This window comes from Hyla sarda, chromosome 6 (assembly GCF_029499605.1).
Source record: "Hyla sarda isolate aHylSar1 chromosome 6, aHylSar1.hap1, whole genome shotgun sequence".
Classification (NCBI taxonomy): Eukaryota; Metazoa; Chordata; class Amphibia; order Anura; family Hylidae; genus Hyla; species Hyla sarda.
Window position 1 is genome coordinate 135,071,469 of NC_079194.1, and position 25,766 is coordinate 135,097,234.

A 25,766-nucleotide genomic window follows, 5' to 3' on the forward strand; every position below is an offset into this window, starting at 1 on the left:
AGCAACGTATAGAATGAAAGCTGCTGCAGGGAGATCGCGGGGGGTCCCACCACGATCAGACATCTTATCCCCTATCCTTTCGATAGGGGATAAGATGTTTTTGCCCGGAATACCCCTTTAAAGTGATTGCAAAAGTTAATAAATATACATTATCTATCTATGATTTCTAAGATAGGAATACCCATGTAAACCGTAAAAAGTAACTGAAATGGAATACTAATTATAATATTATAACCAAGGTCTGTAACAGCACAAACATATTATTATAAAAGGGGATTATGAAACAGAGGCTGGTTGTCATGTCTGATCAGCAGTAATAGATACTACAAAGAAAAACACAGAGAGCGCTCCGTAGTGCAATAAACGATGGGTGGGATCCGCATATAATAATAAATTGCGCTTACCCAAGGAGTTGTGCTGACAAGCAGGCACAACTCTGGTGATCGTGTATAGAAATGTGTCCAAAGTGCAGCCGGTCCCTCTCCACCACCTCGTGGTGTTCAGTAATCAAATAAATCCTCCAAACCACTCAGGGTTAATTCAGGCGCAGGCAATGGAACTAGGTATATACAGCAATGCTGGTGAATGGCTTAAGGAAAGTAGGGTCAATGTGAATAACCAAAGGTCATTTATTGCAGAACAACGCGTTTCAACGCCAGAGCCGGCGTCTTCCTCAGGTTCATAACAACAATACAATTAAATGTAATTTATACAAAAAAGTACCGTATTCCTAAGGGCAGTTGACCCACGTCACGCCGCAAAACTGGGATCCAGGAGCGGGGCGGAAGCCGCGTACTTTCCTTAAGCCATTCACCAGCATTGCTGTATATACCTAGTTCCATTGCCTGCGCCTGAATTAACCCTGAGTGGTTTGGAGGATTTATTTGACAGCAGTAATAGATGGAATAGATGTGACTGTAGTATAAGGTGTGTGGATCTCATGTCTGATCACAATGTAATTATATCCAGTGATGTCAGTAATGGGGGCGGGGCTGTGACAACCTCTCAGACATGATATAGAGGATGGTTGTCAGCAGTAATAGATGGAATAGATGTGACTGTAGTATAAGGTGTGTGGACCTCATGTCTGATCACAATGTAATTATATAGTATTGTATTATATTTAGAGATGCCAGTAAGGTGTGTGGCTCTCATGTCTGCATAGGTGACACTAGGGAGAAACCAGCAATGTCATGGTAATATCTGCATATGATATACTATTGTACATGCTCCTATATCCAGAGTATATACACAGGTGTAAACTAAAAATAGACTTTATACTGGAGGCTGAACTTCTCTAGAGCCTCAAGCCTTCATTGTCTATTCTGAATAGAGAGTCTGGTTGTAGAGTTGTCATGCCATTACTTCTTAAATCACAATATGCTGGTTCATAGAATATCTATACATAATAGTAAGGGGCTGTTCAATTCACATTTTCCTATTATGCTTGAGATATACATCGGCACCTGTCAAATAGGGATGCTGACATATAGTGTACTGGCAGTAGCCCCATTCTTCACATGTGACTACATTCAGGCCACTTTCTGCACATATACATTTACTTTGTAGGTCTCAAAAGCATTGCCTGTTTAATGCAGAAGCCACAGTATGTGTTGGCATACCTTTTTGACAGAATACCAATGTATGCCCCGAATGTATGAGAAAAACATGATGTGACCAATCCCTAACCTGTGTCATTGAGACAAACCCTAGGGAGAGGGCGCAGAGCCTAGAACTTCAGTAACAGTAGGTAGCGAATCCTTGCTTGGCTCTCTTTGTACACTAGGTACTCGCTCTGAGAGAAGAACGAGGTCTTGTACTCAGAAATGTTGATCGGTTTTCCTTGTGGCACAATTATCTTCCTTCCATCCAATATCAGCTCATAGTCCATGGAGGGATCTGTGGACAGAAGTGCAATGATATCAGGAGAAGTGATGGGCCGCAGTGTAGACTACACTAGAGAAACACATAAACAGCAATGTCACTGTATACATATATAACATTACTTATCCTGCAATGATCCTAGAGTTACATCCTGTATTAATATAAACACAACAGCACCCCAGGGTAGGAATGGGGTAAATTAACTTCTATACCCTGAGTCACGCAGAGAGACTGACTCTTTCTGGGATCACAGGGTAAAAAAAACTCATCTTTAAACCTCACTACTAGTGTATCTTGTAAAACACCACATTACTTGATATGCATTAAAATTGTTTCCACAAATAGTTAAAGATCACAGTCCACCGATCAATATAACTTGCTCTCAGTCGAGAGTCTTGGGATACTGATAATTTTGCATTCTGAAGGTTGAGTCACATTACCTATCTTGTACATATCCTGAATTTTGGCCTGTATTCAGGGGCGTAGCTATAGAGGTAGCAGACGCACCGGGGCCCTGGTGCCTAAGGGGGCCCCACAGCCCATTTGCCCCATAAGAGACCAGTATAATAATTGGCATATGGGGCCCCGTTGTATGTGGGTCCCGAAGCTAAAAGCTACGCTTCTATATTATACTGTACTTTAGAGCTGCATTTGCTTCTCTTCTGGTTGAGTTGCTGTGTATGTACAGTGCATTCAGAAAGTTTTCAGACCCTTTTTTCACATTTTTGTGCATAAAAAATAAAAAACCTAGTTTTACCCCATAATTCTGCACTCAATATTTTATAATGACAAAATAAAAACAGAATGTTAGAAATCTTTGCTAATTTATTGAAGGAAAAACTAAAATATTGCATATGACATAAGTATCCAGACCCTTTATTCAGTACTTAGTTGAAGCCCCTATGGCAGCGATTACAGCCTCCAGTCTTCTTGATTATGATGTCACAAGGTTTACACACCTGAGTTTGGGGATTTTCTGCCATTTTTCTCTGCAGATTGGGTCAGGTTGGATGGGAACCATTAGTGGAAACCATTTTTAGGTCTCTCCAGAGATGTTTGCCTGAGTTTAAGTCAGGGCTCTGGCTGGGCCACTTAAAGGGGTAAAGCCGTCACGCCCCCTCCCATAGACTTGCATTGAGAGGGCTGGGGCATGACGTCATGAGGGGGCATGGCTATGACGTCACAAGCTCATAGAGTACCCCTTTAAGGACATTTACAGAGTTGTCCCTTAGCTTATGTTGTCTTGGATGTGTGCTTAGGGTCATTGCCTTGTTAGAAGGTGAACATTCAGTGCAGTCTTAGGTCCAGAGTACTCTGGATCAGGTTTTCACTAAGAAAATCTCTGTACTTTGCTTCGTTCAGCTTTCTCTCAACCCTGACCAGTCTCCCTGTCCCAGATGCTGAAAAACACCCCACAGCATGATGCAAAAACCACCATGCTTTGCTGTAGGGATGGTATGGCAGGTGATTAGAAGTGCCTGGTTTCCAATTAGGCTACGTTCACCCTCCGGAATGTCCTCATGGAAAATATCCGTGCGGACATTCTGGAGTCCCCAGAAAGAATTAACAAGTTAATTCTTTCTGCGGACACAGAAGTCAGAATTTCCACACCAGAGACATCTGGCATGGAAATTCCGCCATGTGCACAGCACAGCAGAATCCCATTGAATTCAACAGCGGAATTCTGCACGGAAATTCCAAGGTAGCCTCAGAATTGGTGCTAGACATTTTAATATTGGTATTATAAGAGCAGAGAGTCTTGTTTCTCACAGTCTGAGTGCTTTTTTGCAAACTCCAGGCAGCTTTCATGTGCCCTTTACTGAGGAGATTAATGCAACAAAGGGGACCTATGGATGGAGGGTGAATCCAATATTATTAACATTTGACCGCTAAGCGGTCACTAAGACCCTAAATTTCCCACCCAATATAAAACTTAACGTTTAATGAGCCAAGATTAAAATAACCTCACACATATTGATCCATAGTGCATTGATTGGCATGACACTGCATGCTATAGTAAGTGAAATGAAAAGATAGATTGTGGCTGCAGTCCACAATCTATAGTGTGAGACAATTAAAAATCTAACACATTGCCCGCCCGCCCGACGTTTCGCCACAGGCTGTGGCTTTATCAAGGGCTAAGAGGCAAATGGCGTGCAAACAAGCCTTGCAGGGGTTTAAATAGGTGAAGCCTAGGTGAAGCATAGGTGAAGCCTTCATTCAGTCCATTTGGACTTTGGGATTTTAATCTCCAAATCCATCGGGCTTCTTCTTGAAGCAGTCTGGTGTTAAGATTGCCACGTCTCGGACCCAGTTTACACTGAGTAATGCCACAGAAACGTAATTCAAAGGGAGCATCATTGTGTACAATCCTCATATGCCTAGCAATTGGCGTATCTTGATAGGTATTAATAGTACTTATGTGTTTTGAAATGCGCCTACGCAATTGTTGGACTGTCTTTCCTACATAGACTTTAGGACAGTTGCATGTGGCTAAGTACACTACCCCCATCGTCTGACAGGTGATGAAGTCCCTAATTTGGTATTTCCGATTATCAATCGGATTAGAGAATTCTTTTGTACGTGGCATGTATTTACAAAAATTGCACCGTCCACATGGATGTGATCCTTGGATTGATGATTTCAACCAACTGGATGCAGACTCCTCTGCATAAAAACTCCTGACTATTTGGTTTTGAATGTTAGGTCCTCTACGATAGGTTATAGAGGGGTGAGTAGAGATCACCTCCCTAAGGTCATTGTCCACCTGTAATATAGACCAATATTTCTTAAGTATATTCATGATTTTTTGATTGTGTTGATCAAAAGTTCCGATACACCTAATGATCTTTTGGCCACTATTGTCTTTAGCCAAATTGTGATCACGTAATAATTCAGATCTTGGAGTAGCCCTAGCTCTGGCAAAAGCCTTGTGGAGGACTTTCTTGGGATAACCTCTATTGGTGAAGCGTCTATACAGGAGATCACATTCTTCTTGAAATTTAAGAGGATCAGAGCAATTCCTTTTGGCTCGTAGATATTGACTGATTGGGATACCTCTCTTCAATGGTACAGGGTGATAACTCTTCCAATTAAGAAAACTATTAGTTGACGTAGGTTTACGATATATAGAAGTGTGGATGTGACCAAGTGAATCGATAGTGATAGTGAGGTCAAGAAAGTGAAGAAATTTATCGTGAATTTCAGAAGTAAAGTGCATATTAATATGATTAGTGTTAAGTGCTTGAACGAAGGATTGAAATAATTGTGTAGTGCTGTCCCAAAAAATCAATATATCATCTATATAAACGACCCCAAAATAAAATGTGAGAATTAAATTCTTGAAAAGTGTCAGAGAAAACGTGAGTGTCTTCCCACCACCCTAAGAATAAATTAGAATAATTCGGTGCACAAGGAGTGCCCATAGCAGTGCCCTTCAACTGAAAATAAAAGTGTCTATCAAAAAGGAAAAAATTGTGAGTAAGTAGAAAACGTAATAGAGTCAAAACAAATTTATTGTGTGCTGTGTACTGAAGACCTTTAGTAGTTAGGAAATGTTGTACAGCATTAAGTCCCTGTTCATGTTGGATGTTTGTGTAGAGAGATTCCACATCCAAACTAGCTATGAGAGTACCTGGAGGGAATGTGATCTGTAATTTCTTCACAGTATCCTTGGTATCCTTAATAAAGGACGGAAGGGAGGAAACAAAGGGGGTCAAGAACTGGTCTACATAATGACTAATATTTTGTGTGATATTATCACACCCTGAAACAATGGGTCTGCCAGGGATAGGGGAACTCCGTTTATGCACCTTGGGAAGGGCGTAAAAAGTGGCTATTGTTGGCGATGGATTAAAGAGATATTTGAATTCTTCTTCTGTTATCAATTGGTCTGTTCTTGCCTCTTGTAAAATTGTACGTAAATTCTGATTGAACTCCTGAAGTGGGTTATGGTCAAGTTTACGATAAGTATCTTTATCATTCAACAATCTCATCACCATAGCCTTATAGTAACTTTTATCCATCAGGACGATGTTTCCTCCTTTGTCAGAAGGTTTGCAGACAATCTCATTATTTTGTTGTATTTCATCAAGTGCTCGGATTTCTTCTATAGATAAGTTAGATGGAATATGGGGAGTCCTTGACCTTAGGGAACTGATCTCATGTGTAACCATCTTGACAAAAGTATCAATATTAGAGTATTGTGACAAGGATGGTGTGAAAATTGACTTGGGTTTAAGATTAGAGAAGGGAGCTTCAACTGAGACAATTCCTGTCTCACTTTCTTCTTCTAGCTGTTCTAGCATAGTAACAACTTGCTGATCTTGTTGTCTGTTCACAGCAGGGTTAGTAGCAAGGTTTTTGTGAAATTTGTGTAAAGCAAGCTTTCTGCCAAATAAATTTATATCTTTAGTCCAAGTGAAAATATTACAAGGTGGTGTAGGGGTAAATGATAACCCCTTTTGTAATACGGACAAATGATGTTCATTCAGAACTAGGGATGACAGGTTACAAATTTGCAATTGGTCGCTGGTAGCATCAGTTATTGTCTGGGAATTGGATTGTATCCCCATTTGTCGCGATCCCTCAATTGGACCCCTGGTTCTAAAAAAGGATGAGGGGGATTCTGTGGTAATCCTCCCATATGGGTAATCGTAGGGATGCCAGGTGCCCGTGGGGCAGCTGTTGTTGCTATAGGACTAGGCATCACTGGGGTCATTTGTACCTCTGCAGGATTGGGTATAGCAGAGGATAAAAATCCATGTGAGTGCATGGAGGGATGACCACCTCCTTGAGTAGTATAAGGTGGGCATGGTTGTGAATGGCCTTGTGGTTTAGGGGTATTCTCAGATTTAAAAGTACCAGTATTTTTTCTATAGGGTTGACGTCTCTTATTGCTCCTAGATCTCGATCTAGGGTGAAACCTCTTAGGGCCACTCTGGACGTTAGCACTATCCTCAGTACCTGAGTATTCAGAATCCGAAATATCTGTATACCTGTTACCCTGAAAATCTTGTTGTTGTGATTTTAAATAAATCTGTCCTGTTTCAAAATCCCTTTTGTCTCGTACGTATTTTCTATGTTTCCTTTCTTTAATATCACTTAAAAAACTGTCCAGATGTTTTTTAAGTTTTTGCTCTAATAAAGGATACTCAGGTTGTGTTTGGAATATTTGAATTTCACTAATTTGTGTTTCCAACTGTGTACCAATTTTTGTAAATGCAACCTTCTCAAAATCTAGTAAATATTGTAACATACGTAAGGAGTTTTCAGTTAGAAGTTGTTGCCAACCTTGTATAAATTCAGTTTCGTTTTGATGTGAATTAGGAGTGATATTAATTCTTAAGCCACGGTAAACAATTTTTTGCTGGAGATATGTTTCGAGACTGGCAATCTCCCACCAAGACCGATAGTACTGTTTATAAGTTTTTTGTAAATCCCTAAAAGCTGAATTTATATCAACTTGATTAAAAGGGAGATTCTGAAGTGAAAAGACATGAGCAGCATCAGCTTTAGAGTGCTCTAAATTAGGTTTGTTGGACAGAAATCCAGCCATCAGTGCATAATAAGCTTGACGGTCCACAAAAAGGAGTGATTAACTCCAATTAATTAATGCAACAAAGGGGACCTATGGATGGAGGGTGAATCCAATATTATTAACATTTGACCGCTAAGCGGTCACTAAGACCCTAAATTTCCCACCCAATATAAAACTTAACGTTTAATGAGCCAAGATTAAAATAACCTCACACATATTGATCCATAGTGCATTGATTGGCATGACACTGCATGCTATAGTAAGTGAAATGAAAAGATAGATTGTGGCTGCAGTCCACAATCTATAGTGTGAGACAATTAAAAATCTAACACATTGCCCGCCCGCCCGACGTTTCGCCACAGGCTGTGGCTTTATCAAGGGCTAAGAGGCAAATGGCGTGCAAACAAGCCTTGCAGGGGTTTAAATAACCTCCTGTCTCTGACGTCATTGAAACATGTGACTTCCTGTATTAACATGACATCTCATTGGTTACAATCCCGTGCAGACTATTGATTGATCGCTTCCTGGCCAATGAAATTTAGACCAGGATGCATCCTGCTATATTCATTTGATTGACAGCATCCTTGACCAACCAGCTGAGTCCATTCATACTTCTGAACTCCTCATTGGTGCCGGAAGCTGTACACGTATGTGCGCCATTAGTCCTGCGCTAACTGATAACCATCCATGTGGACGGTGCAATTTTTGTAAATACATGCCACGTACAAAAGAATTCTCTAATCCGATTGATAATCGGAAATACCAAATTAGGGACTTCATCACCTGTCAGACGATGGGGGTAGTGTACTTAGCCACATGCAACTGTCCTAAAGTCTATGTAGGAAAGACAGTCCAACAATTGCGTAGGCGCATTTCAAAACACATAAGTACTATTAATACCTATCAAAGATACGCCAATTGCTAGGCATATGAGGATTGTACACAATGATGCTCCCTTTGAATTACGTTTCTGTGGCATTACTCAGTGTAAACTGGGTCCGAGACGTGGCAATCTTAACACCAGACTGCTTCAAGAAGAAGCCCGATGGATTTGGAGATTAAAATCCCAAAGTCCAAATGGACTGAATGAAGGCTTCACCTATGCAGCCTTCTTGTAGGACAGGAATCACTTATTACAATTGATACTATATAGAAGAGCCTTTATGAGCCTTTTACTAATTACACTCATGATTAACTTCCGTTGATGATATGAATTAATTATGACTATACCCATGCAGAACAAGATGAGTATTAGCTCCCCCCCTTTACTATTGATTACACGATTTCAGCGGTATTATGAATAATACTCCCTTGACTTGATGTTATACCATCGTTGCTAGGTTAGTTGCCCCATATTGCCAGATAGTAACTTACTTAGTGTTCTCGAATTAGTTTAGTGTATTTCTGCTGCGCAGTCGTTTGTTCACATGAGTGGTTGTATTGTGTATTACAGTTTCTATAACAACAGCCATGTGTGAACCATATGCAATAAATCGGCTAAGTGCCGGCGCATATGTCTGTCGCGCAGCTTCCCGGCAGTGGCTGTATATGACTAAGTACTCGCGCACGTTCCTTTGCGCATCCGCACTGCGCATGCGTCCATACCGGAGGTTCGGGAATCTATCAGTTAGCGCAGGACTAATGGCGCACATACGTGTACAGCTTCCGGCACCAATGAGGAGTTCAGAAGTATGAATGGACTCAGCTGGTTGGTCAAGGATGCTGTCAATCAAATGAATATAGCAGGATGCATCCTGGTCTAAATTTCATTGGCCAGGAAGCGATCAATCAATAGTCTGCACGGGATTGTAACCAATGAGATGTCATGTTAATACAGGAAGTCACATGTTTCAATGACGTCAGAGACAGGAGGTTATTTAAACCCCTGCAAGGCTTGTTTGCACGCCATTTGCCTCTTAGCCCTTGATAAAGCCACAGCCTGTGGCGAAACGTCGGGCGGGCGGGCAATGTGTTAGATTTTTAATTGTCTCACACTATAGATTGTGGACTGCAGCCACAATCTATCTTTTCATTTCACTTACTATAGCATGCAGTGTCATGCCAATCAATGCACTATGGATCAATATGTGTGAGGTTATTTTAATCTTGGCTCATTAAACGTTAAGTTTTATATTGGGTGGGAAATTTAGGGTCTTAGTGACCGCTTAGCGGTCAAATGTTAATAACTTTACTGAGGAGAGCCTTTTTTCCTTGGCCATGAAGCCCAGGTTAGTGGAGTGCTGTAGTGAGGGTTGACCTTTTGGAAGTTTCTCTCATCTGAACACAGGATCTTAGAAGCTCAACCAGTGACCATTGAGTGATTGGTCATCTCTCTTACCAAGGCCCTACTCCAATTACTTTGTTGGGGCAGCTAACTCTAGGATGAGACCTGGTTGATTTAAATTTCCTCCATTTAAAGAAGCACTTCAGGTTTTTTGCAGCATTACAAAATTATTTCTGTTATTAATTTACATCTAAAATGGAGCCTAACTCATGCCTGCCACATCAGCTACAACAGGTAAGCACAAGGCTTACACAAAAATCTCTACATTATTCTCTAATAAGAGCCGATGCTGTGCTATATAAGCTTATTTTACAATTATGGAGGTCACTGTGCTCTTGGGAAATTTCAGTGTAACAGAAATGTTTTCATACCCTTCTCCAGATCTCTGCCTCCACCTAATTCTGGCCGAAAACGAACCCGACCGAAGGCTGCGGTTCACTCCGGTCGGCTCATAGACATGCATTAAATACGGTTCCCGTATACGGCTGAGTGCGGGCGCTGCAATTAAGCCCCGCCCCCTCCTCCCAGCTGTATACGGGAACCGTATTTAACAAAACGTGGTGTGAACCCAGCCTAAACGAGAAGGGAATGCTGGGGGATTTTAGCTCTGAAGCTGCAGAATTGTGAAAGCAGCTCTGGGGTATAAAACAGGTAATGTCTGTGGGAAACCGATGAACCAGTGTATAAACCTGCCCATTTGGAAGTATTAGTGGCTATGTGCCCTATAATGTCCACACCTGGCTCTGTCAGTCCACGTGCCACAACGCTGTCATAGCCCTTTGGAGCACTTTTCAAAGAGGAATTATCCTGCGTGATATGATGCTCCTTCCCCAAAGCCACTTCATTCAAGAACATGATTCCAAGGTCACTGGACGTGGTACCAACTGCAAGAAGACAAACATACAGGGGTGTAGATGTAAAACAAATATTAATCTATTCTTCTCCATAGGTGGCAGTATATATTATTATTGTATATATATTGTGTTATATTCTTGTTCATTTTGCCACTCGAAACATCACCGCACTCAACAGTTTGCATAACTTTCAAAGAGTGGGAGCATGAACAGGAATTGGGGGCACAGGACCCTCATACTAAAGATCAGTACTGGTACTGTGGAGAGGTGATAAAAAGTTACTTAAAGGGGTACTCCAGTGGAAAATATATATTTTTTAATCAACTGGTACCAGAAAGTTAAACAGATTTGGAAATTACTACTATAAAAAAATCTTTATCCTTCCAGTACTTATTAGCTGTTATATACTATAGAGAAAGTCCTTTTCTTTTTGGAGTTTTTATTTATTTTTATTTTTTTCACAGTGCTCTCTGCTGACACTTCTGTCTGTATCAGGAACGGTCCAGAACAGGAGCAAATCCCCATAGCAAACCTATGCTGCTCTAGACAGTTCCTGATACAGGCAGAGGTGTCAGCAGAGAGCACTGTGGACAGGGGGAAAAAAAAGAAACCCAAAAACAAAAGAACTTTCTCCGTAATACACAGCTGCTAATAAGTACTGTACTGGAAGGATAAAGATTTTTTTTTAATAGAAGTAATTTACAAATCTGTTTAACTTTCTGGCACCAGTTGAATAAAAAAAAAAAGTTTTCCACCGGAGTACCCCTTTAACCTACTTTTTTGGATTTTTTTTTTTTGTATAAATAGAAATCTAGAGTTGTAATGTTCTTGTTGCACCTCATCTTACCGTATCCGGCAGATTTGCTGTTCTCAGAAGCAAAATATATCCCTCTGCCTACACGTCCCCCTGAGTGGGGCATAATGCGCAGGCCACTTTTTAGGATAGCAGCCACTACAGCAACGTTGGTGCCATGCCACAGCAAGCGTCGATTATCAATGTCCTCATGGGCTTTGAGTCGTTCTTCCTGAGATAAGGAGACACAATGATCAGGGAGTAATGGGGTAACCACATTAAAGTAAACAATGATACAACGTGTGACCGCCACCTAGAGGTTTCTGCTCTGCACTATTAGAACCATATTCTTGGGTTCAGAGTTTCTGCTAATTTTGTAGAATAGCTAACATTATGGACAGTTAGAATTCAAGGTAACTTATATGTGACTACAACTGCATCTTGAGATGCATCTTTGTTGCATAGTTGTTCACCAAGTCTAAGTCATATTACTGATATTAATACAATGCCCATTGAGTGAGTGTAACCACTGATCCAATAAACTCCACTGGTTACTAAAGGATAATGGCAATACATCGATCCAGCCACTCATCCATATTGCTTAATCATTATCAAGAAAGATAAGTGGCTGCTGGACACCTTAAAGGGGTACTCCAGTGAAAAACATTTTTTTTTTTAAATCAACTGGTGCCAGAAAGTTAAAAAGATTTGTAAATGACTTCTATTTAAAAATCTCAACCCTTCCAGTACTTGTCAGCTGCTGTATGCACCACAGGAAGTTCTTTTCTTTTTGAATTTCATTTCTGTCTGACCACAGTGCTCTCTGCTGACACCTCTGTCCATGTCAGGAACTGTTCAGAGCAGGAGAGGTTTGCTATGGGGATTTGCTCCTGCTCTGGACAGTTCCTGACATGGACAGAGGTGTCAGCAGAGAGCACTGTGGTCAGACAGAAAATAAATTCAAAAGAGAAAAGAACTTCCTCTGTAGCATACAGCAGCTGACAAGTACTGGAAGGATTAAGATTTTTTAATAGAAGTAATTTACAAATCTGAGCAACTGATTAGAAAAATTCACTAGCGCTGGATGGGTTTGGATATGATCAGTGGCTGGACTGCTGCTTAGCCAATAGATGTGCTCCCCTGTTAATGCACACCAATATATAGTGGATATAGCAAAAAATATTATTAAATTGGCAAGCGCTGAATCAGACACATATCAATTTAAGCTATGTAGTAAGAACTAACCTGCAAATGCCCAGGTTAGTTCTTACTACATAGCTTAAATCGATATGTGTCTGATTCAGCGCTTGCCAATTTAATAATATAATTTACAAATCTGTTTAACTTTCTGGCACCAGTTGATTTACATTTTTTTTTTTTATACCGGAGTACCCCTTTAAATTTTCCTTGTCCGGAAAGAGATAACACATTGCCAAGGATACTTGGTCACTGCCACACACCTTAGCATAGATATATGAATGGCAAAGGATATGTCTAGGCGAACTGTGTGAAATTCTTAATGCAGCAGTTGCTTTATGTTGCAAGCTTTACATTGACAATACGTCTGTCGTCTCATAGAGCTCCTGTGCAGTCACCAGAGTGTTTAGCAGAGGTGCTGAGATGGAGCTGTCATGATCTGATAGGAGGGCAGAGACTTACAAGCATGCCACATTTAGTTCTCAGTGAATGGTATTTTATGACTGACCTCATGCTCTCGGTCCACACGCCAGACATTCAGGATCTTCAGGTGACGGTAGGTTGGTCCCGTGTGCTTCACATATGTGTCAATAACCTGCAACACACATTAATGAAGATCCTGAAATAAAAAAAACTTGATAACAAAAAGGTGTTCCTTCCTTGGGGTGATACCAGCAATAATACATTTCTCTGGATAAGATGCATTGTCTTTTGGAGTTTAAACTAGTCTGAAATTCCCCTGTGCCTTCCATTGTAGTGTTGCTCCAATTGAGCACAGCTACTATAAGATCTGTAACTACAGCTTAAACATTTTTTTTAATCAACTGGTGCCAGAAAGTTAAACAGATTTGTAAATTACTTCTATTAAAAAATCTTCATCCTTCCAGTACTTATTGGCGACTTTATATTACAGAGAAAGTTCTTTTGTTTTTGGATTCCTTTTTTTTCCCTGTCCACAGTGCTCTCTGCTGACACCTCTGTCTGTATCAGGAACTGTCCAGAGCAGCATAGGTTTGCTTTAGGGATTTTCTCCTGTTCTGGACAGTTCCTGATATGGACAGAGGTGTCAACAGAGAGCACCGTAGACAGGGAAAAAAAATCCAAAAAGAAAAGAACTTTCTCTGTAGTATGTAGCAGCTAATAAGTACTGAAAGGATTAAGATTTTTTAATAGAAGTAATTTACAAATTTGTTTAACTCTCTGGCATCAGTTGATTAAGAAAAAAAATGTCAACTCCTGTCTTTTTGTAATAGAGCTCCCTGTAATGGAGCTCAGCGGTGATGTGAACAAGGCCTTAACTGCATTATTTATTACAGTTAGACACCATAATTTAAGCTACGTTCACACAGCCATTGTCCCCCGTCTAGATTTTGTCCATTATTGCCTCCTAAAAAGGACCATTCTATTAACGGGTGAAAACTGATGCAAAGGGATGCTATTTAGTGCCATCCGTTCGCATCAGTTTTTCATCAATTATTATCAGCCGTCTACAGACTCCTGCAGCCAGGACTACTACTACTCCCATCATGGAACATACTTCTTTTTATGATGGAAACAGTATTTCCCTGGCTGCGGGAGTCTGCAGGTGGCTGGGAGGCTAGATAAGTGCTTGTACTACTACCTCCATTAAGGAACAAATTCTGTTCCATGTTGGTGTGGTAGTAGTACAGGGGCTGAGGGATTGATCGCACCAAGTCTCACTTCTGAGACCCAATGCAATCAAAAGTTATTAACCAGGGGAGCGGGTGGCATGTTCCGCAACCCTGCGATGTAGATCGTGTTTTACTTTCATTTTCAAATACTCCGCCGGGAGCCCTGAATGGCCAGCACCGAGGGGCCATTCAGGGCTCCCGGCTGGGTTTTTAAGGTCATTAGTGAGGATTGTAATGTTGCACTACACTGGTGGTAGGGGAAGCATTGCGCTGGTTCCCTGGCTGCCCTGATGCGCTGCAGGAGGGCAAGATCTATAGGTAGCGCAGCAGTGTGCAATATATATAGCTAGACATATAGGGGGCCACACATAGTGCTAAATGTCTGGCCCCGCGCTGCGCTAGCTATGTATAGTGCCCACCGCATCGCTTACATATGTCCCCCCAGCTAGCGCATACATAAATCCCTCACAGCGCTATCTGTGAATAGTATACTATAGCATACTATTCACAGATAGCGCTGCGAGGGACATATGTGTATAGAAGCACTGCAGGGGGACAGATATATAGTGATATATATCTGTCCCCTGCAGCGCTTCTGCTTGTCCGGGAAGCGGGCGGCATTGCGCTGCCTTCCCCAGCCAGCAGCATGATGTGCTGCAGATAGTATACTATTCACAGATAGCTCTGCGAGGGATTTATGTATGCGCTCGCTGGGGGGACATATGTAAGCGCTGCGAAGGGCATTATACATAGCTAGCGCAGCGGCGGGCCAGACATTTAGCGCTATATATATATCTGCACTACCTATAGATCTTGCCCTCCTTCAGCGCATCAGGGCAGCCGGGGAACACAGCATAATGCTTCCCCTGCCGCCAGTGTAGTGCAACATTACAATCCTCGCTAATGACCTTAGCCCAGCAAGAGTTTGTTGATTTCACTCTTTCTGAGCATGCTCAGAAGTAATAACAGTTGAAAAATAGATATTAAAAACTAGGTGCAAACGGATGACATTATATGCTCATCCGTTTGCCATAGACTTCAATGCTGAATGTTTAATAACCGTATCTATTCCATAATTTTTGACGGGAGAAAAAATACTGCATGCAACGTCTTTTCCCCGTCAAGAAAAACGGAACAGGAAGGAAACAGGTGCAAACGGGTGATAAAAGATTGTAAAAAAATCCCATTGACATCAATGGGATTATTTTACAGCTTTTTGCAAGCCGTTTAAAATTTATCAAACGGATTGCAGAACGGGCATGAATTTACGGGGGCAGATGGCTGTGTGAACGAGCCCTTACACTGCAGCTGTTTTCTGGTATTAGCAATCCAACCAGTACATGAGTGAAAATAGTGCTTATTCCTATGTATCATGTATGGGTGCTCTGTCCCCTGCAGTTTAAGGATTACCTTAAATTCTTTAGACTTTGTGTCCAGAAGGCTGAGTTGACACTTGAGGAGCTCATAATCTACATCCAGGGGGTGGGGGACCTCAGTCAGCTCTACTTTCTGCTCCTGCTTAACTTTGTCTGCTTGGAGGGTCTGAGCTAGCTCGATGTCTGCAAGGACCAGTAACATGTCCTTCTTGGCTTGTAACACCTCCTGACTGTCAATGACAGGGGGTGTCTGACGTCCAAAGTTGTGAGGGATGATGGTAAAGAATTTAGAGGACAGTTCACTGAGCTCCTTCTTGTTTGCATTTCTGTCCAATGCAGCCTGCAGTTCTTCTAATGCATCAAACCCCTTCGCGATTTGCGCTTTACTCAACTTCCCTAATGGCATCTTCTTTATATCTGAAATACAAAATCTAGCTGAAGATCATTGTCATGTGCACTAACCCCTTTATTACCCCACCATAGCTCTGCTTATACCAGATGGAACACATGCTTTACAATCCTTCCCCAGTCAGTGACATTATAGAAATACCTAGGTTCATGGTCTGCATGGCGTCTTTGAACATGTCAGTGTTGAATATCAGAGACACCAGGTCTTGGGTGGGTTTGTCCAAAGAGCAGGGCCGGACCTTTTTACACACTCCATCTACAGTGTCCACCTATGGAGGAATATGGAAAGAGCGCTCATTAACATTCATCATTTTATTGCTTCTCATTCCCTGATGAAGAAAATAATTCCTTATGTCCAGGGTTCCAAGGTGTCATTTTGAGATGGCCACTTCCAGTGTCAAAAGACAGCCCAGGAGAAAGACAGGTATGATCTCTGAAGTGGGCACATCGGGTGAGTGACAAATTAAGAAGTGGGAGCTGGGTTGGAGATTACTCCCCCCCCCCAGACCATATAGATGAAGTTTTACTATCTCTCTTACCTTGACCACTGCTTCGCCAGTTTCTTCTTCATCATCATCATGCTCCACTTCAATCATCGTGTACTTTCCAGGATGTGGAGTAAAGTTCTCTCTATCTGACCAATTGTTCTTTGTTTTATCTTTAAACTTCTTTTCAAAGTCTTTCTTAACAGAATTGATATCACTGAAATTGGTTAACTTGCTCTGACCCACCTCTCCCTACAGGGCACAAGGTAAGGAAAAACATCAATAGAAACCTTCAGAAATCAGCTGACACTACTCTGTGATGGCAAAGGCTCTTTACAGAAAAGGGTGAAACCATACGAGCCGCTTGTGATGCAGTTACAATGCAGTTTTTTTTTTTGCATGCAGTAACTGCTTCTGAAATGTTGTTGTTAACCTGCATTTTTTAAATAGTTGACTTTGCTATTTAGCAGTTAGGGTGTATTTGCTAAAACTAGGAAGTTACTGCATATGGCCAACTGCAACACAATTGGATTGTATGTGTTCACCCTTAGGCTCATAAGCTAAAGATCGTAGTGAAGCTATGCTAATAGTAAACCAAAAGAAATGTACATGCAGCTCCAAAAGTGTTTAGTGTTCCTACCACTCGGCCCCAGCGGTTCCAGCAGTAGTATGTATTCTTGCTGCTCGTGCTGTGAAGGAGTTGGATGATGTAAAACTTATTGTTGTTGTTTCCAATGTTCGTTTGGTTCAGCATACAATCATAGTCCTCGTATACCTGATAACATGAAAACAATAAGGTGATGGTAAAAAAGAACCCAAAGGTCCCAGAGGTTCCAGTTTATCAAATTAACACCCGTTCCCTTAGGCTATGTTCACACGTCGGAATTTCCATGTGCAATTCCACATTGGAATTCCGCACAGAGATTCCACAGCAGCAGAGTGCCATTAATTCCAATAGGATTATGTTGTGCTGTTCACATGGCAGAATTTCTGCGTTGGAAACATCTGGCACGGAAATTTAAATTCTGGTGTCTGCAGAAAGAAAAGACATGTCTATTCTTTCTATGGACTCCACAAGAAAAGGTATTGCAGTCTATGAGACGGTTTACAATTACGAGCGGTCCTAGTGTCATCAGTGCAATGGCCGCTCAGTATCTCATAACATGCCGCTGCTAGGACCACTCGAACATAGCCTTACCCTGCTATCAGAACCCACATTATGTGTTCGTCCATACTCACATTAGAAATTTGGTTGTTACCCCTGTAGGCTTGCGCTACAGATCCATAGCAGTCACATGCAGTTCTATACCCACCTCTATGTCGCCTTGACAGTTAAGTGGGCAGGCTGAGTCTTTTTTCGCCTTTCCTTTCTTCCCCGTTGCACCTTTAAGAGCCTGGACAGCGCTCTGGAAACGGTCTGGAGCTTTAATGATCTCCTCCTTCTCCTCTTCCTTAATCTCCTCCTTCACCTTCACTTTCTTCCCCTTGCTGGGGGCCTTGGTCTGAGTTGCTGCTTTTCTCTTTGGAGCCATTTTATGACCACTGTACTGATGGGATAATACATTATATTATATTGATTATATCTTATCATACAGATGATTCATTTTCTCTACACATATCTTGTAGCTATCTTCAACTTTTTATTTCACAAGGACAATGAGTGAAACAAAAGCAGGACAACGGGTGGTAGGTATGTGCAGGGATGCTCACTAATGACAATTGGTTCACACTGTGGTGAACCAGGAGAGTTGGGGTGTCTGGGGTTTTGCGGCGATGCTAGTGCAGGGTCTGGTGGTATTAACCCTTAGATGTCGTGATGCCAGGGTGCGGTTTCCTTAGTGTTAAGGGACCTACCGCCAACCGTCCCAGAAACGGCAGGGAAAATAACGGAATGTCCACAGCAGATTTTATGAATAAACTGAAGAACTTTACTTAAAGATTTTATGCAACAGTCTCTATACATAACAGTCTCTTGCAAGTTCCTCACAGATTTTGCTGGGACTTTGAAGCAATGAGCTTTGATGCAGGCCACTGTGCTACTAATCATAATATTTTAGCTGGTAGTAGTCACACAGGATTTGATAGACTGAGCTTTGTAACTCACGGTTTAGTGGCTGCAGGTTCTTAGGCTTTGGCCTAGATGAATTGAGATTTCTGCTGAGATATTTGTGCTTGGCTTTGTAGTGCAGGAACAAGAGAGTGAATTGATTGACTACAGCCCTTTATATAATAGGGGGATGGACTAAGCTCATTGGTCAGCAAACCTGTAAGTCCTGAATCCCAGTGAACTCTGGGTACATCACATGACCCTGGAAGTTCCTTGAACAATAGTACAACCATAATTATAATCACATGACCTGCTAAGGTCCTATACATTTATAATACCTATGTATATACATTAAATAATACACAATTTATATGAGGCGACCAGGGGTATGCCCTGCAGGAGAGCCCTATGGGAACGAAGGGACTCTGGCTGAGGGGACTTTAGACAGGGACAGGACCAGGTCCTGTACCGGGACACCACAACACCACTAGGGGGCGCTTTTTTGACTTTGTCAAAGGACTCGAGGCTCTACTGTAAGAGCAGTCACTCTATGGAGCTCTCTACTATAAAAGCAGTCACACTATGGAACTCTCTACTGTAAGAGCAGTCACACTATGGAGCCCTCTACTGTAAGAGCAGTCACACTATGGAGCCCTCTACTGTAAGAGCAGTCACACTATGGAGCCCTCTACTGTAAGAGCAGTCACACTATGGAGCCCTCTACTGTAAGAGCAGTCACACTATGGAACTCTCTACTGTAAGAGCAGTCACACTATAGAGCTCTCTACTGTAAGAGCAGTCACATTATGGAGCCCTCTACTGTAAGAGCAGTCACACTATGGAGCCCTCTACTGTAAGAGCAGTCACACTATGGAGCCCTCTACTGTAAGAGCAGTCACACTATGGAGCCCTCTACTGTAAGAGCAGTCACACTATGGAGCCCTCTACTGTAAGAGCACTCACACTATGGAGCCCTCTACTGTAAGAGCAGTCACACTATGGAGCCCTCTACTGTAAGAGCAGTCACACTATGGAGCTCTCTACTGTAAGAGCAGTCACACTATGGAGCTCTCTACTGTAAGAGCAGTCACACTATGGAACTCTCTACTGTAAGAGCAGTCACACTATGGAGCTCTCTACTGTAAGAGCAGTCACACTATGGAGCTCTTTACTGTAAGAGCAGTCACACTATGGAGCTCTCTACTGTAAGAGCAGTGATTATGGAGCTCTCTACTATAAGAGCAGTCATTATGGAGCGCTCTACTGTAAGAGCAGTCATTATGGAGCTCTCTACTGTAAGAGCAGTCATTATGGAGCCCTCTACTGTAAGAGCAGTCACACTATGGAGCCCTCTACTGTAAGAGCAGTCACACTATGGAGCTCTCTATTGTAAGAGCAGTCACACTATGGAACTCTCTACTGTAAGAGAAGTCACACTATGGAGCCCTCTACTGTAAGAGCAGTCACACTATGGAGCTCTCTACTGTAAGAGCAGTCACACTATGGAACTCTCTACTGTAAGAGCAGTCACACTATGGAGCTCTCTACTGTAAGAGCAGTCACACTATGGAGCTCTTTACTGTAAGAGCAGTCACACTATGGAGCTCTCTACTGTAAGAGCAGTGATTATGGAGCTCTCTACTATAAGAGCAGTCATTATGGAGCTCTCTACTGTAAGAGCAGTGATTATGGAGCTCTCTACTGTAAGAGCAGTCATTATGGAGCTCTCTACTGTAAGAGCAGTCACACTATGGAGCTCTCTACTGTAAGAGCAGTCACACTATGGAGCTCTCTACTGTAAGAGCAGTCATTCATTATGGAGCTCTCCACTGTAAGAGCAGTCACACTATGGAGCCCGCTACTGTAAGAGCAGTCATTTATTATGGAGCTCTCTACTGTAAGAGCAGTCACACTATGGAGCTCTCTACTGTAAGAGCAGTCACACTATGGAGCTGTACTGTAAGAGCAGTCACACTATGGAGCTCTCTACTGTAAGAGCAGTCACACTATGGAGCTCTCTACTGTAAGAGCAGTCATTCATTATGGAGCTCTCCACTGTAAGAGCAGTCACATTATGGAACTTCCAAACTCCCCCAGACTTCCAGGAAATGCATATCAGAAGGAGCAGTAACGCCAGACTGTACACATGGCGTTATCTTATTATACTGAACAATGATTCCTCCTGTACAGTTTGACGTCTTCTGTCAATGTTTGCAGTAAGGTCCAACAGTCACAAATGGAAGATGCTGCTGGGAAGGGTTTACTCCTACAAGGGTAGGCTTGTTACTGGACTGGTTTTGTGATTTGCATAGCAGATAAAGCTGCAGGTAACACCTCCTCCCCCCCCATTATTACACTTCTCAAAGCGCTTAAGCCTTACATTATAGTACCATCTCCCAATGCTGCACCTGCTGCCCCACAACCCACCTGGACACGTGACTTCCCTTCCGACTCTTCTTAGGGGAAGTGAGACTTTTCTACATATATAGTGACAGGTCCCAGTGCTGCACCCACTTCCCCAACAAGCCACCTGGTCACATGACCACCTGTCACTCCCATCTCACCTGTCACTTCTGCTGGACCTGCAACCTTTGTCTGCAGCTATGACAATACTTGTCCTTCTAACCAATGTCCTTCCCATGAGCATAAAGCAGAATGCGGGGCACATCACATACCTGTTACATACCTGAAGCTATATATCAGGGGTTCTCAACTATTTTTAGTGAGGGTCCGCTCATCCAGGTCTGTCACTGGTAAAGGTCCGCGCTAAGGCCTGGTTCACACCTAGTGGCCGCAGTGCCATGAAGGATATAGGTAAAATGACTGAACTCTGGAGGATGTAAATGTACTGTTTCCTGTATTTTCTGAATACTGCCACATACTCTACCCCTAAAAATTATACTGCTGCCTACTGTACCCCTGAAAATAATACTGCCGCATACTGTACCCCTATAAATAATACTGTTGCTTCATGTACCCCTGAAAATAACACTGCTGCATACTGTACCCCTAAAAATACCACTGCCTACTGTACCCCTGAAAATACTGTCTCGTACTGTACCCCTAAAAATAATACCGCTGCCTCCTGTACCCCTGAAAATAATACTGCCTCATACTGTACCCCTGAACATAATACTGCCACAGACTGTATGGCCCCTTTCCCACCCTTGACGTGGCGAGTGGGCTTGTACTTTTTGCCTGTTAGCTTTTGAATTTATGCCGAGAAGCAATTAGATCAAAATACAAATTGTGGATGTGCGGCTATGTTTCTTTTTCTCTTTGTGTTTTAACCTTTCACACTATACATTCATCCATTTTTAAATTGTTATATGTTCTGTAATGAAAACCCTGAAAATCGGCCTTTACAAAATCCCATTATAGTTTATGGGATTTTTACATTATCCGTTTTATCCCGTCATAGCCCGTTATTAATAACGGATGTTATTTTGTGACAGGAGAAAGAACGGAAGAAATAGTGCATGCACTATTCCTCCCTTTATTTTCTCCCGTCACAAAGGGGGGGGGGGCCTTCTCATAGGGGGGCACTATACAGTAAATGCCGCCTCGTTCGACCCCCTTTTATCACATTACTCATATCAATCAGATCTTAACAGGTGGATAACTACAAGTCCCTGGATGACCTGCCCACCTATCCTATCATCAAGACCAATATGGGTAGCCTGTATTTGTATCAGATCTTACCTACTGCATCCCTGTCATTTAGCGTAAGTAGGGTGGGCTGGAACTTGTAGTTCCTCACTGCTTAGAAAAGTTTGAAACACCCAAGTCTTTTGTGTACTCCTGCAGATAAGAGCTGCTATGCCTCACCTGTGCTCCATAGACTCGGTATCTATAACTGGACTTACCTGGCGACAGGTGAGGCGTCTCAGCTGGAGGTAAGTGTCACACGCTGGGCCTGCAGCTCAGAAATACAATCAGCAAGGCAAGTCAGTACAAGCCTGGCCGCTCCTCTTCCTTCCTGCACAGTCATCCATCCCAAAGCCTGCCCTCCACCTACTGGAAGCTGCACACATCACATCCACGCAACATTAAAGTTACACATCCTTCAAAACTTACAGAGGAAAATGTATCAAAATCTGTCCAGAGGAAAAGTTGACCAGTTGCCCATAGCAACCAATCAGATCGCTTCTTTCATTTCTCAGAGGCCTTTTCAAAAATTAAAGAAGCGATCTGATTGGTTGCTATGGGCAACTCAGCACTTTTCCTCTGGACAGGTTTTGATAAATCTCCCCCACAGTGTATAAGGCAGTGTTTCCCAACCATGATGCCTCCAGCTGTTGCAAAACTACAACTCCCAGCATGCTGGAAGTTTTAAGTTTGCAACTGCTGAAGGCACCCTGGTTGGGAAATGCGGGTAGAATGTCAGGGCGAATTACTGCAGGATGTTAAAGGGGTCTTCTGTTTTTTTTATAATAAAATGTTCTACAACTCTGCCCCCCCACTCAAGCCCCCTCCCATAGACTTGCATAGCGGGGGGGTGACATCACACGGGGGCGGAGTCGTGATGTCATGATACTCTGGCCCTGTGGTCGCCACCCGGCTGTTTGTGAGCTGGCACCGCGGCGTGCAGCTCAAACAGGTGGGTGGGGAATACAAGATTGCGGGGGTCCCCAGGGGCGGGACCCCCGTGATGAGACATCTTAACCCCTATCCTTTGGATAGGGGATAAGATGTCTCAGAGCCGGAGTACCCCTTTAAGTCTATAAACGGGAGTGAATATCAGTTGGTAGGTGGGATTATACATTCAGGGTGCATGAATGTTGTACATTGAGCAGTGTTTATGATTAATACATACCCCCTGACAGTATAATCCTGCCCATAACCAGATATTCAGAAAGGATCCTAGCAAAGAAATTGTTACATCACAAAAGCAGCCCTGATTAAAAAAAAGATTTGCTGCTGATATAATGATGACTAAACAGTAGTGAGGAAAAGGTAACATCACAAAAGCAGCCCTGGACTAAGCAGTGAACTGCTGCTGCTTCCGAGATGCTAAAAGGTGAGGAAAGAGGAGAATACATTTAAGATGGCAGCACAGAGTTTATAGTAAGAATACTCAAGTGACAATTGACCAGAACTTTATGGGTGGTCAGAGATAAGAGGGAAGCCTTGATTTACCTTGCAGACATAGTGCAGACATTCTGGGGAAGAAAAATAGGCTCAGCTTGCATGCATACAGTTTAAACCATGTTTAAAGAGTACCTGTCATCAAACCATATTTTTGAAACTAACTCAGATTATATTCCCTAACTATTCTTAAGCCATGTCTCCACTTTCTGTGTTACGTCTTGGTTTCTGCTGCTAGAGATGAAATTCCCTTAACCCCTTAAGGACCGGGGGGGTTTCCGTTTTTGCATTTTCGTTTTTTGCTCCTTGCCTTTAAAAAATCATAACTCTTTCAATTTTGCACCTAAAAATCCATATGATTGCTTATTTTTTGCGCCACCAATTCTACTTTGTAATGACGTCAGTCATTTTGCCGAAAAATCTACGGTGAAACGGAAAAAAAATCATTGTGCGACAAAATTGGAAAAAAATGCTGTTTTGTAACTTTTGGGGGCTTCCGTTTCTACGTAGTAAATTTTTCGGTAAAAATTACACCTTATCTTTATTCTGTAGGTCCATACGATTAAAATGATACCCTACATATATATGTTTGATTTTGTCGTACTTCTGGAAAAAATCATAACTACATGCAGGAAAATTAATACGTTTAAAATTGTCATCTTCTGACCCCTATAACTTTTTTATTTTTCCGTGTATGGGGCGGTATGAGGGCTCATTTTTTGCGCCGTGATCTGAAGTTTTTAACGGTACCATTTTTGCATTGATAGGACTTATTGATATAAAAAGTGACCAAAAATGCACTATTTTGGACTTTGGAATTTTTTTGCGCGTACGCCATTGACCGAGCAGTTTAATTAACGATATATTTTTATAATTCGGACATTTCCGCACGCGGTGATACCATATATGTTTATTTTTATTTACACTTTGTTTTTGTTTTTTATGGGAAAAGGGGGGTGATTCAAACTTTTAATAGGGGAGGGGTTAAATGATCTTTATTCACTTTTTTTTTTTTTTTTTTTTTTGCAGTGTTATAGGTCCCATAGGGACCTATAACACTGCACACACTGATCTTCATCATTGATCACTGGTTTCTCATAGGAAACCAGTGATCGATGATTCTGCCGCATGACTGCTCATGTCTGGATCTCAGGCACTGAGCAGTCATTCGGCGATCGGACAGCGAGGAGGCAGGAAGGGGCCCTCCCGCTGTCCTGTAAGCTGTTCGGGATGCTGCGATTAGCCGCGGCTATCCCGAACAGCCCGACTGAGCTAACCGGCAGTTTTTACTTTCACTTTTAGCCGCGTGGCTCAGCTCTGAGCGCGCGGCTAAAGGGTTAATAACGTGCGGCGCCGCGATCGGCGCTGCGCGCTATTAGCGGCGGGTCCCGGCTTCACTATGACGCCAGGCCCGCCGTGGTATGATGCGGGGTTACCGTGTAACCCCGCGTTATATCACGGGTGCAGGACCAAGGACGTACCGGTACGTCCTCGGTCCTTAACCCCTTAAGGACAATGGACGTACTCCTACGCCCCCGTTTCCGAGTCCTTAAGGACCGAGGACGTAGGAGTACGTCCTGTCCTTTCCCGGCCCCCCGCCGCTAGCCGGAGGGGAGCCGGTGCCCGATGCCTGCTGTAATCGTTCAGCAGGCATCGCCGCATATCGCCCAGGGGGGTCATTATGCCATGGAAAATTCAGTCCAGCGATCTGCGGCGATTCCGGGTCAATCGGGTCTCCAGTGACCCGGTGACCCGGAATTACTGGCTGATCGGGGCCGTCAGAAACGGCCCCGAACAGCCAGAGCCTGCAGGGGTGAGGTGGCACTGGTGCCACCTCACGATCGCCCTGATTCGTCGGGCGGATTACCGGCCGACCAATCAGGGCGCCTGCTGCGGGTGTCAATCCCGCACCCGCTCCGCCCCTCTTCCGGAGGACGTGAGCGGGTGCGGGACGTGCACCCCTGGTGCTGGGGACCCCGATCCCCGGCATTAATGTTGGGATCGGGGCCCCAGGAGCAACGACGACGGCGGCGGCGGGACTGACCTGTGCGGCGATCAAGCAGCAGCAGGAGGTGAGTGACAGCCTCCTGCTGTTGCTTAGCAACAGCTCCCAGCATGCAAAAAGGGCATGCTGGGAGCTGTAGTTATGCAACAGGAGG

The 25,766-nt window shown here is 42.9% G+C and overlaps 1 protein-coding gene across 5 annotated transcripts in view; it reads right to left on the minus strand.

Annotated features, from left to right (window-relative positions):
* PARP3 (poly(ADP-ribose) polymerase family member 3) overlaps positions 1-25,766 on the minus strand; it is a 34,320-nt gene continuing 8,554 nt past the window's right edge. For 2 of the 5 annotated variants that reach the window (XM_056525123.1, XM_056525118.1), the window contains 9 exons: positions 17,786-18,014; positions 17,113-17,247; positions 16,527-16,724; positions 16,130-16,256; positions 15,614-15,996; positions 13,060-13,146; positions 11,409-11,586; positions 10,445-10,591; positions 1-1,899 (listed from right to left, as the gene is read on the minus strand). In XM_056525123.1, the coding sequence (XP_056381098.1) occupies positions 1,730-1,899; positions 10,445-10,591; positions 11,409-11,586; positions 13,060-13,146; positions 15,614-15,996; positions 16,130-16,256; positions 16,527-16,724; positions 17,113-17,247; positions 17,786-18,004 (1,644 nt within the window). In that variant the 5' untranslated portion in view covers positions 18,005-18,014 and the 3' untranslated portion in view covers positions 1-1,729. Of the gene's footprint in view, positions 1,900-10,444; positions 10,592-11,408; positions 11,587-13,059; positions 13,147-15,613; positions 15,997-16,129; positions 16,257-16,526; positions 16,725-17,112; positions 17,248-17,785; positions 18,020-22,385; positions 22,573-25,766 lie in introns of those variants that run through there. The other 3 variants (XM_056525121.1, XM_056525120.1, XM_056525122.1) reach the window with 3 other exon arrangements.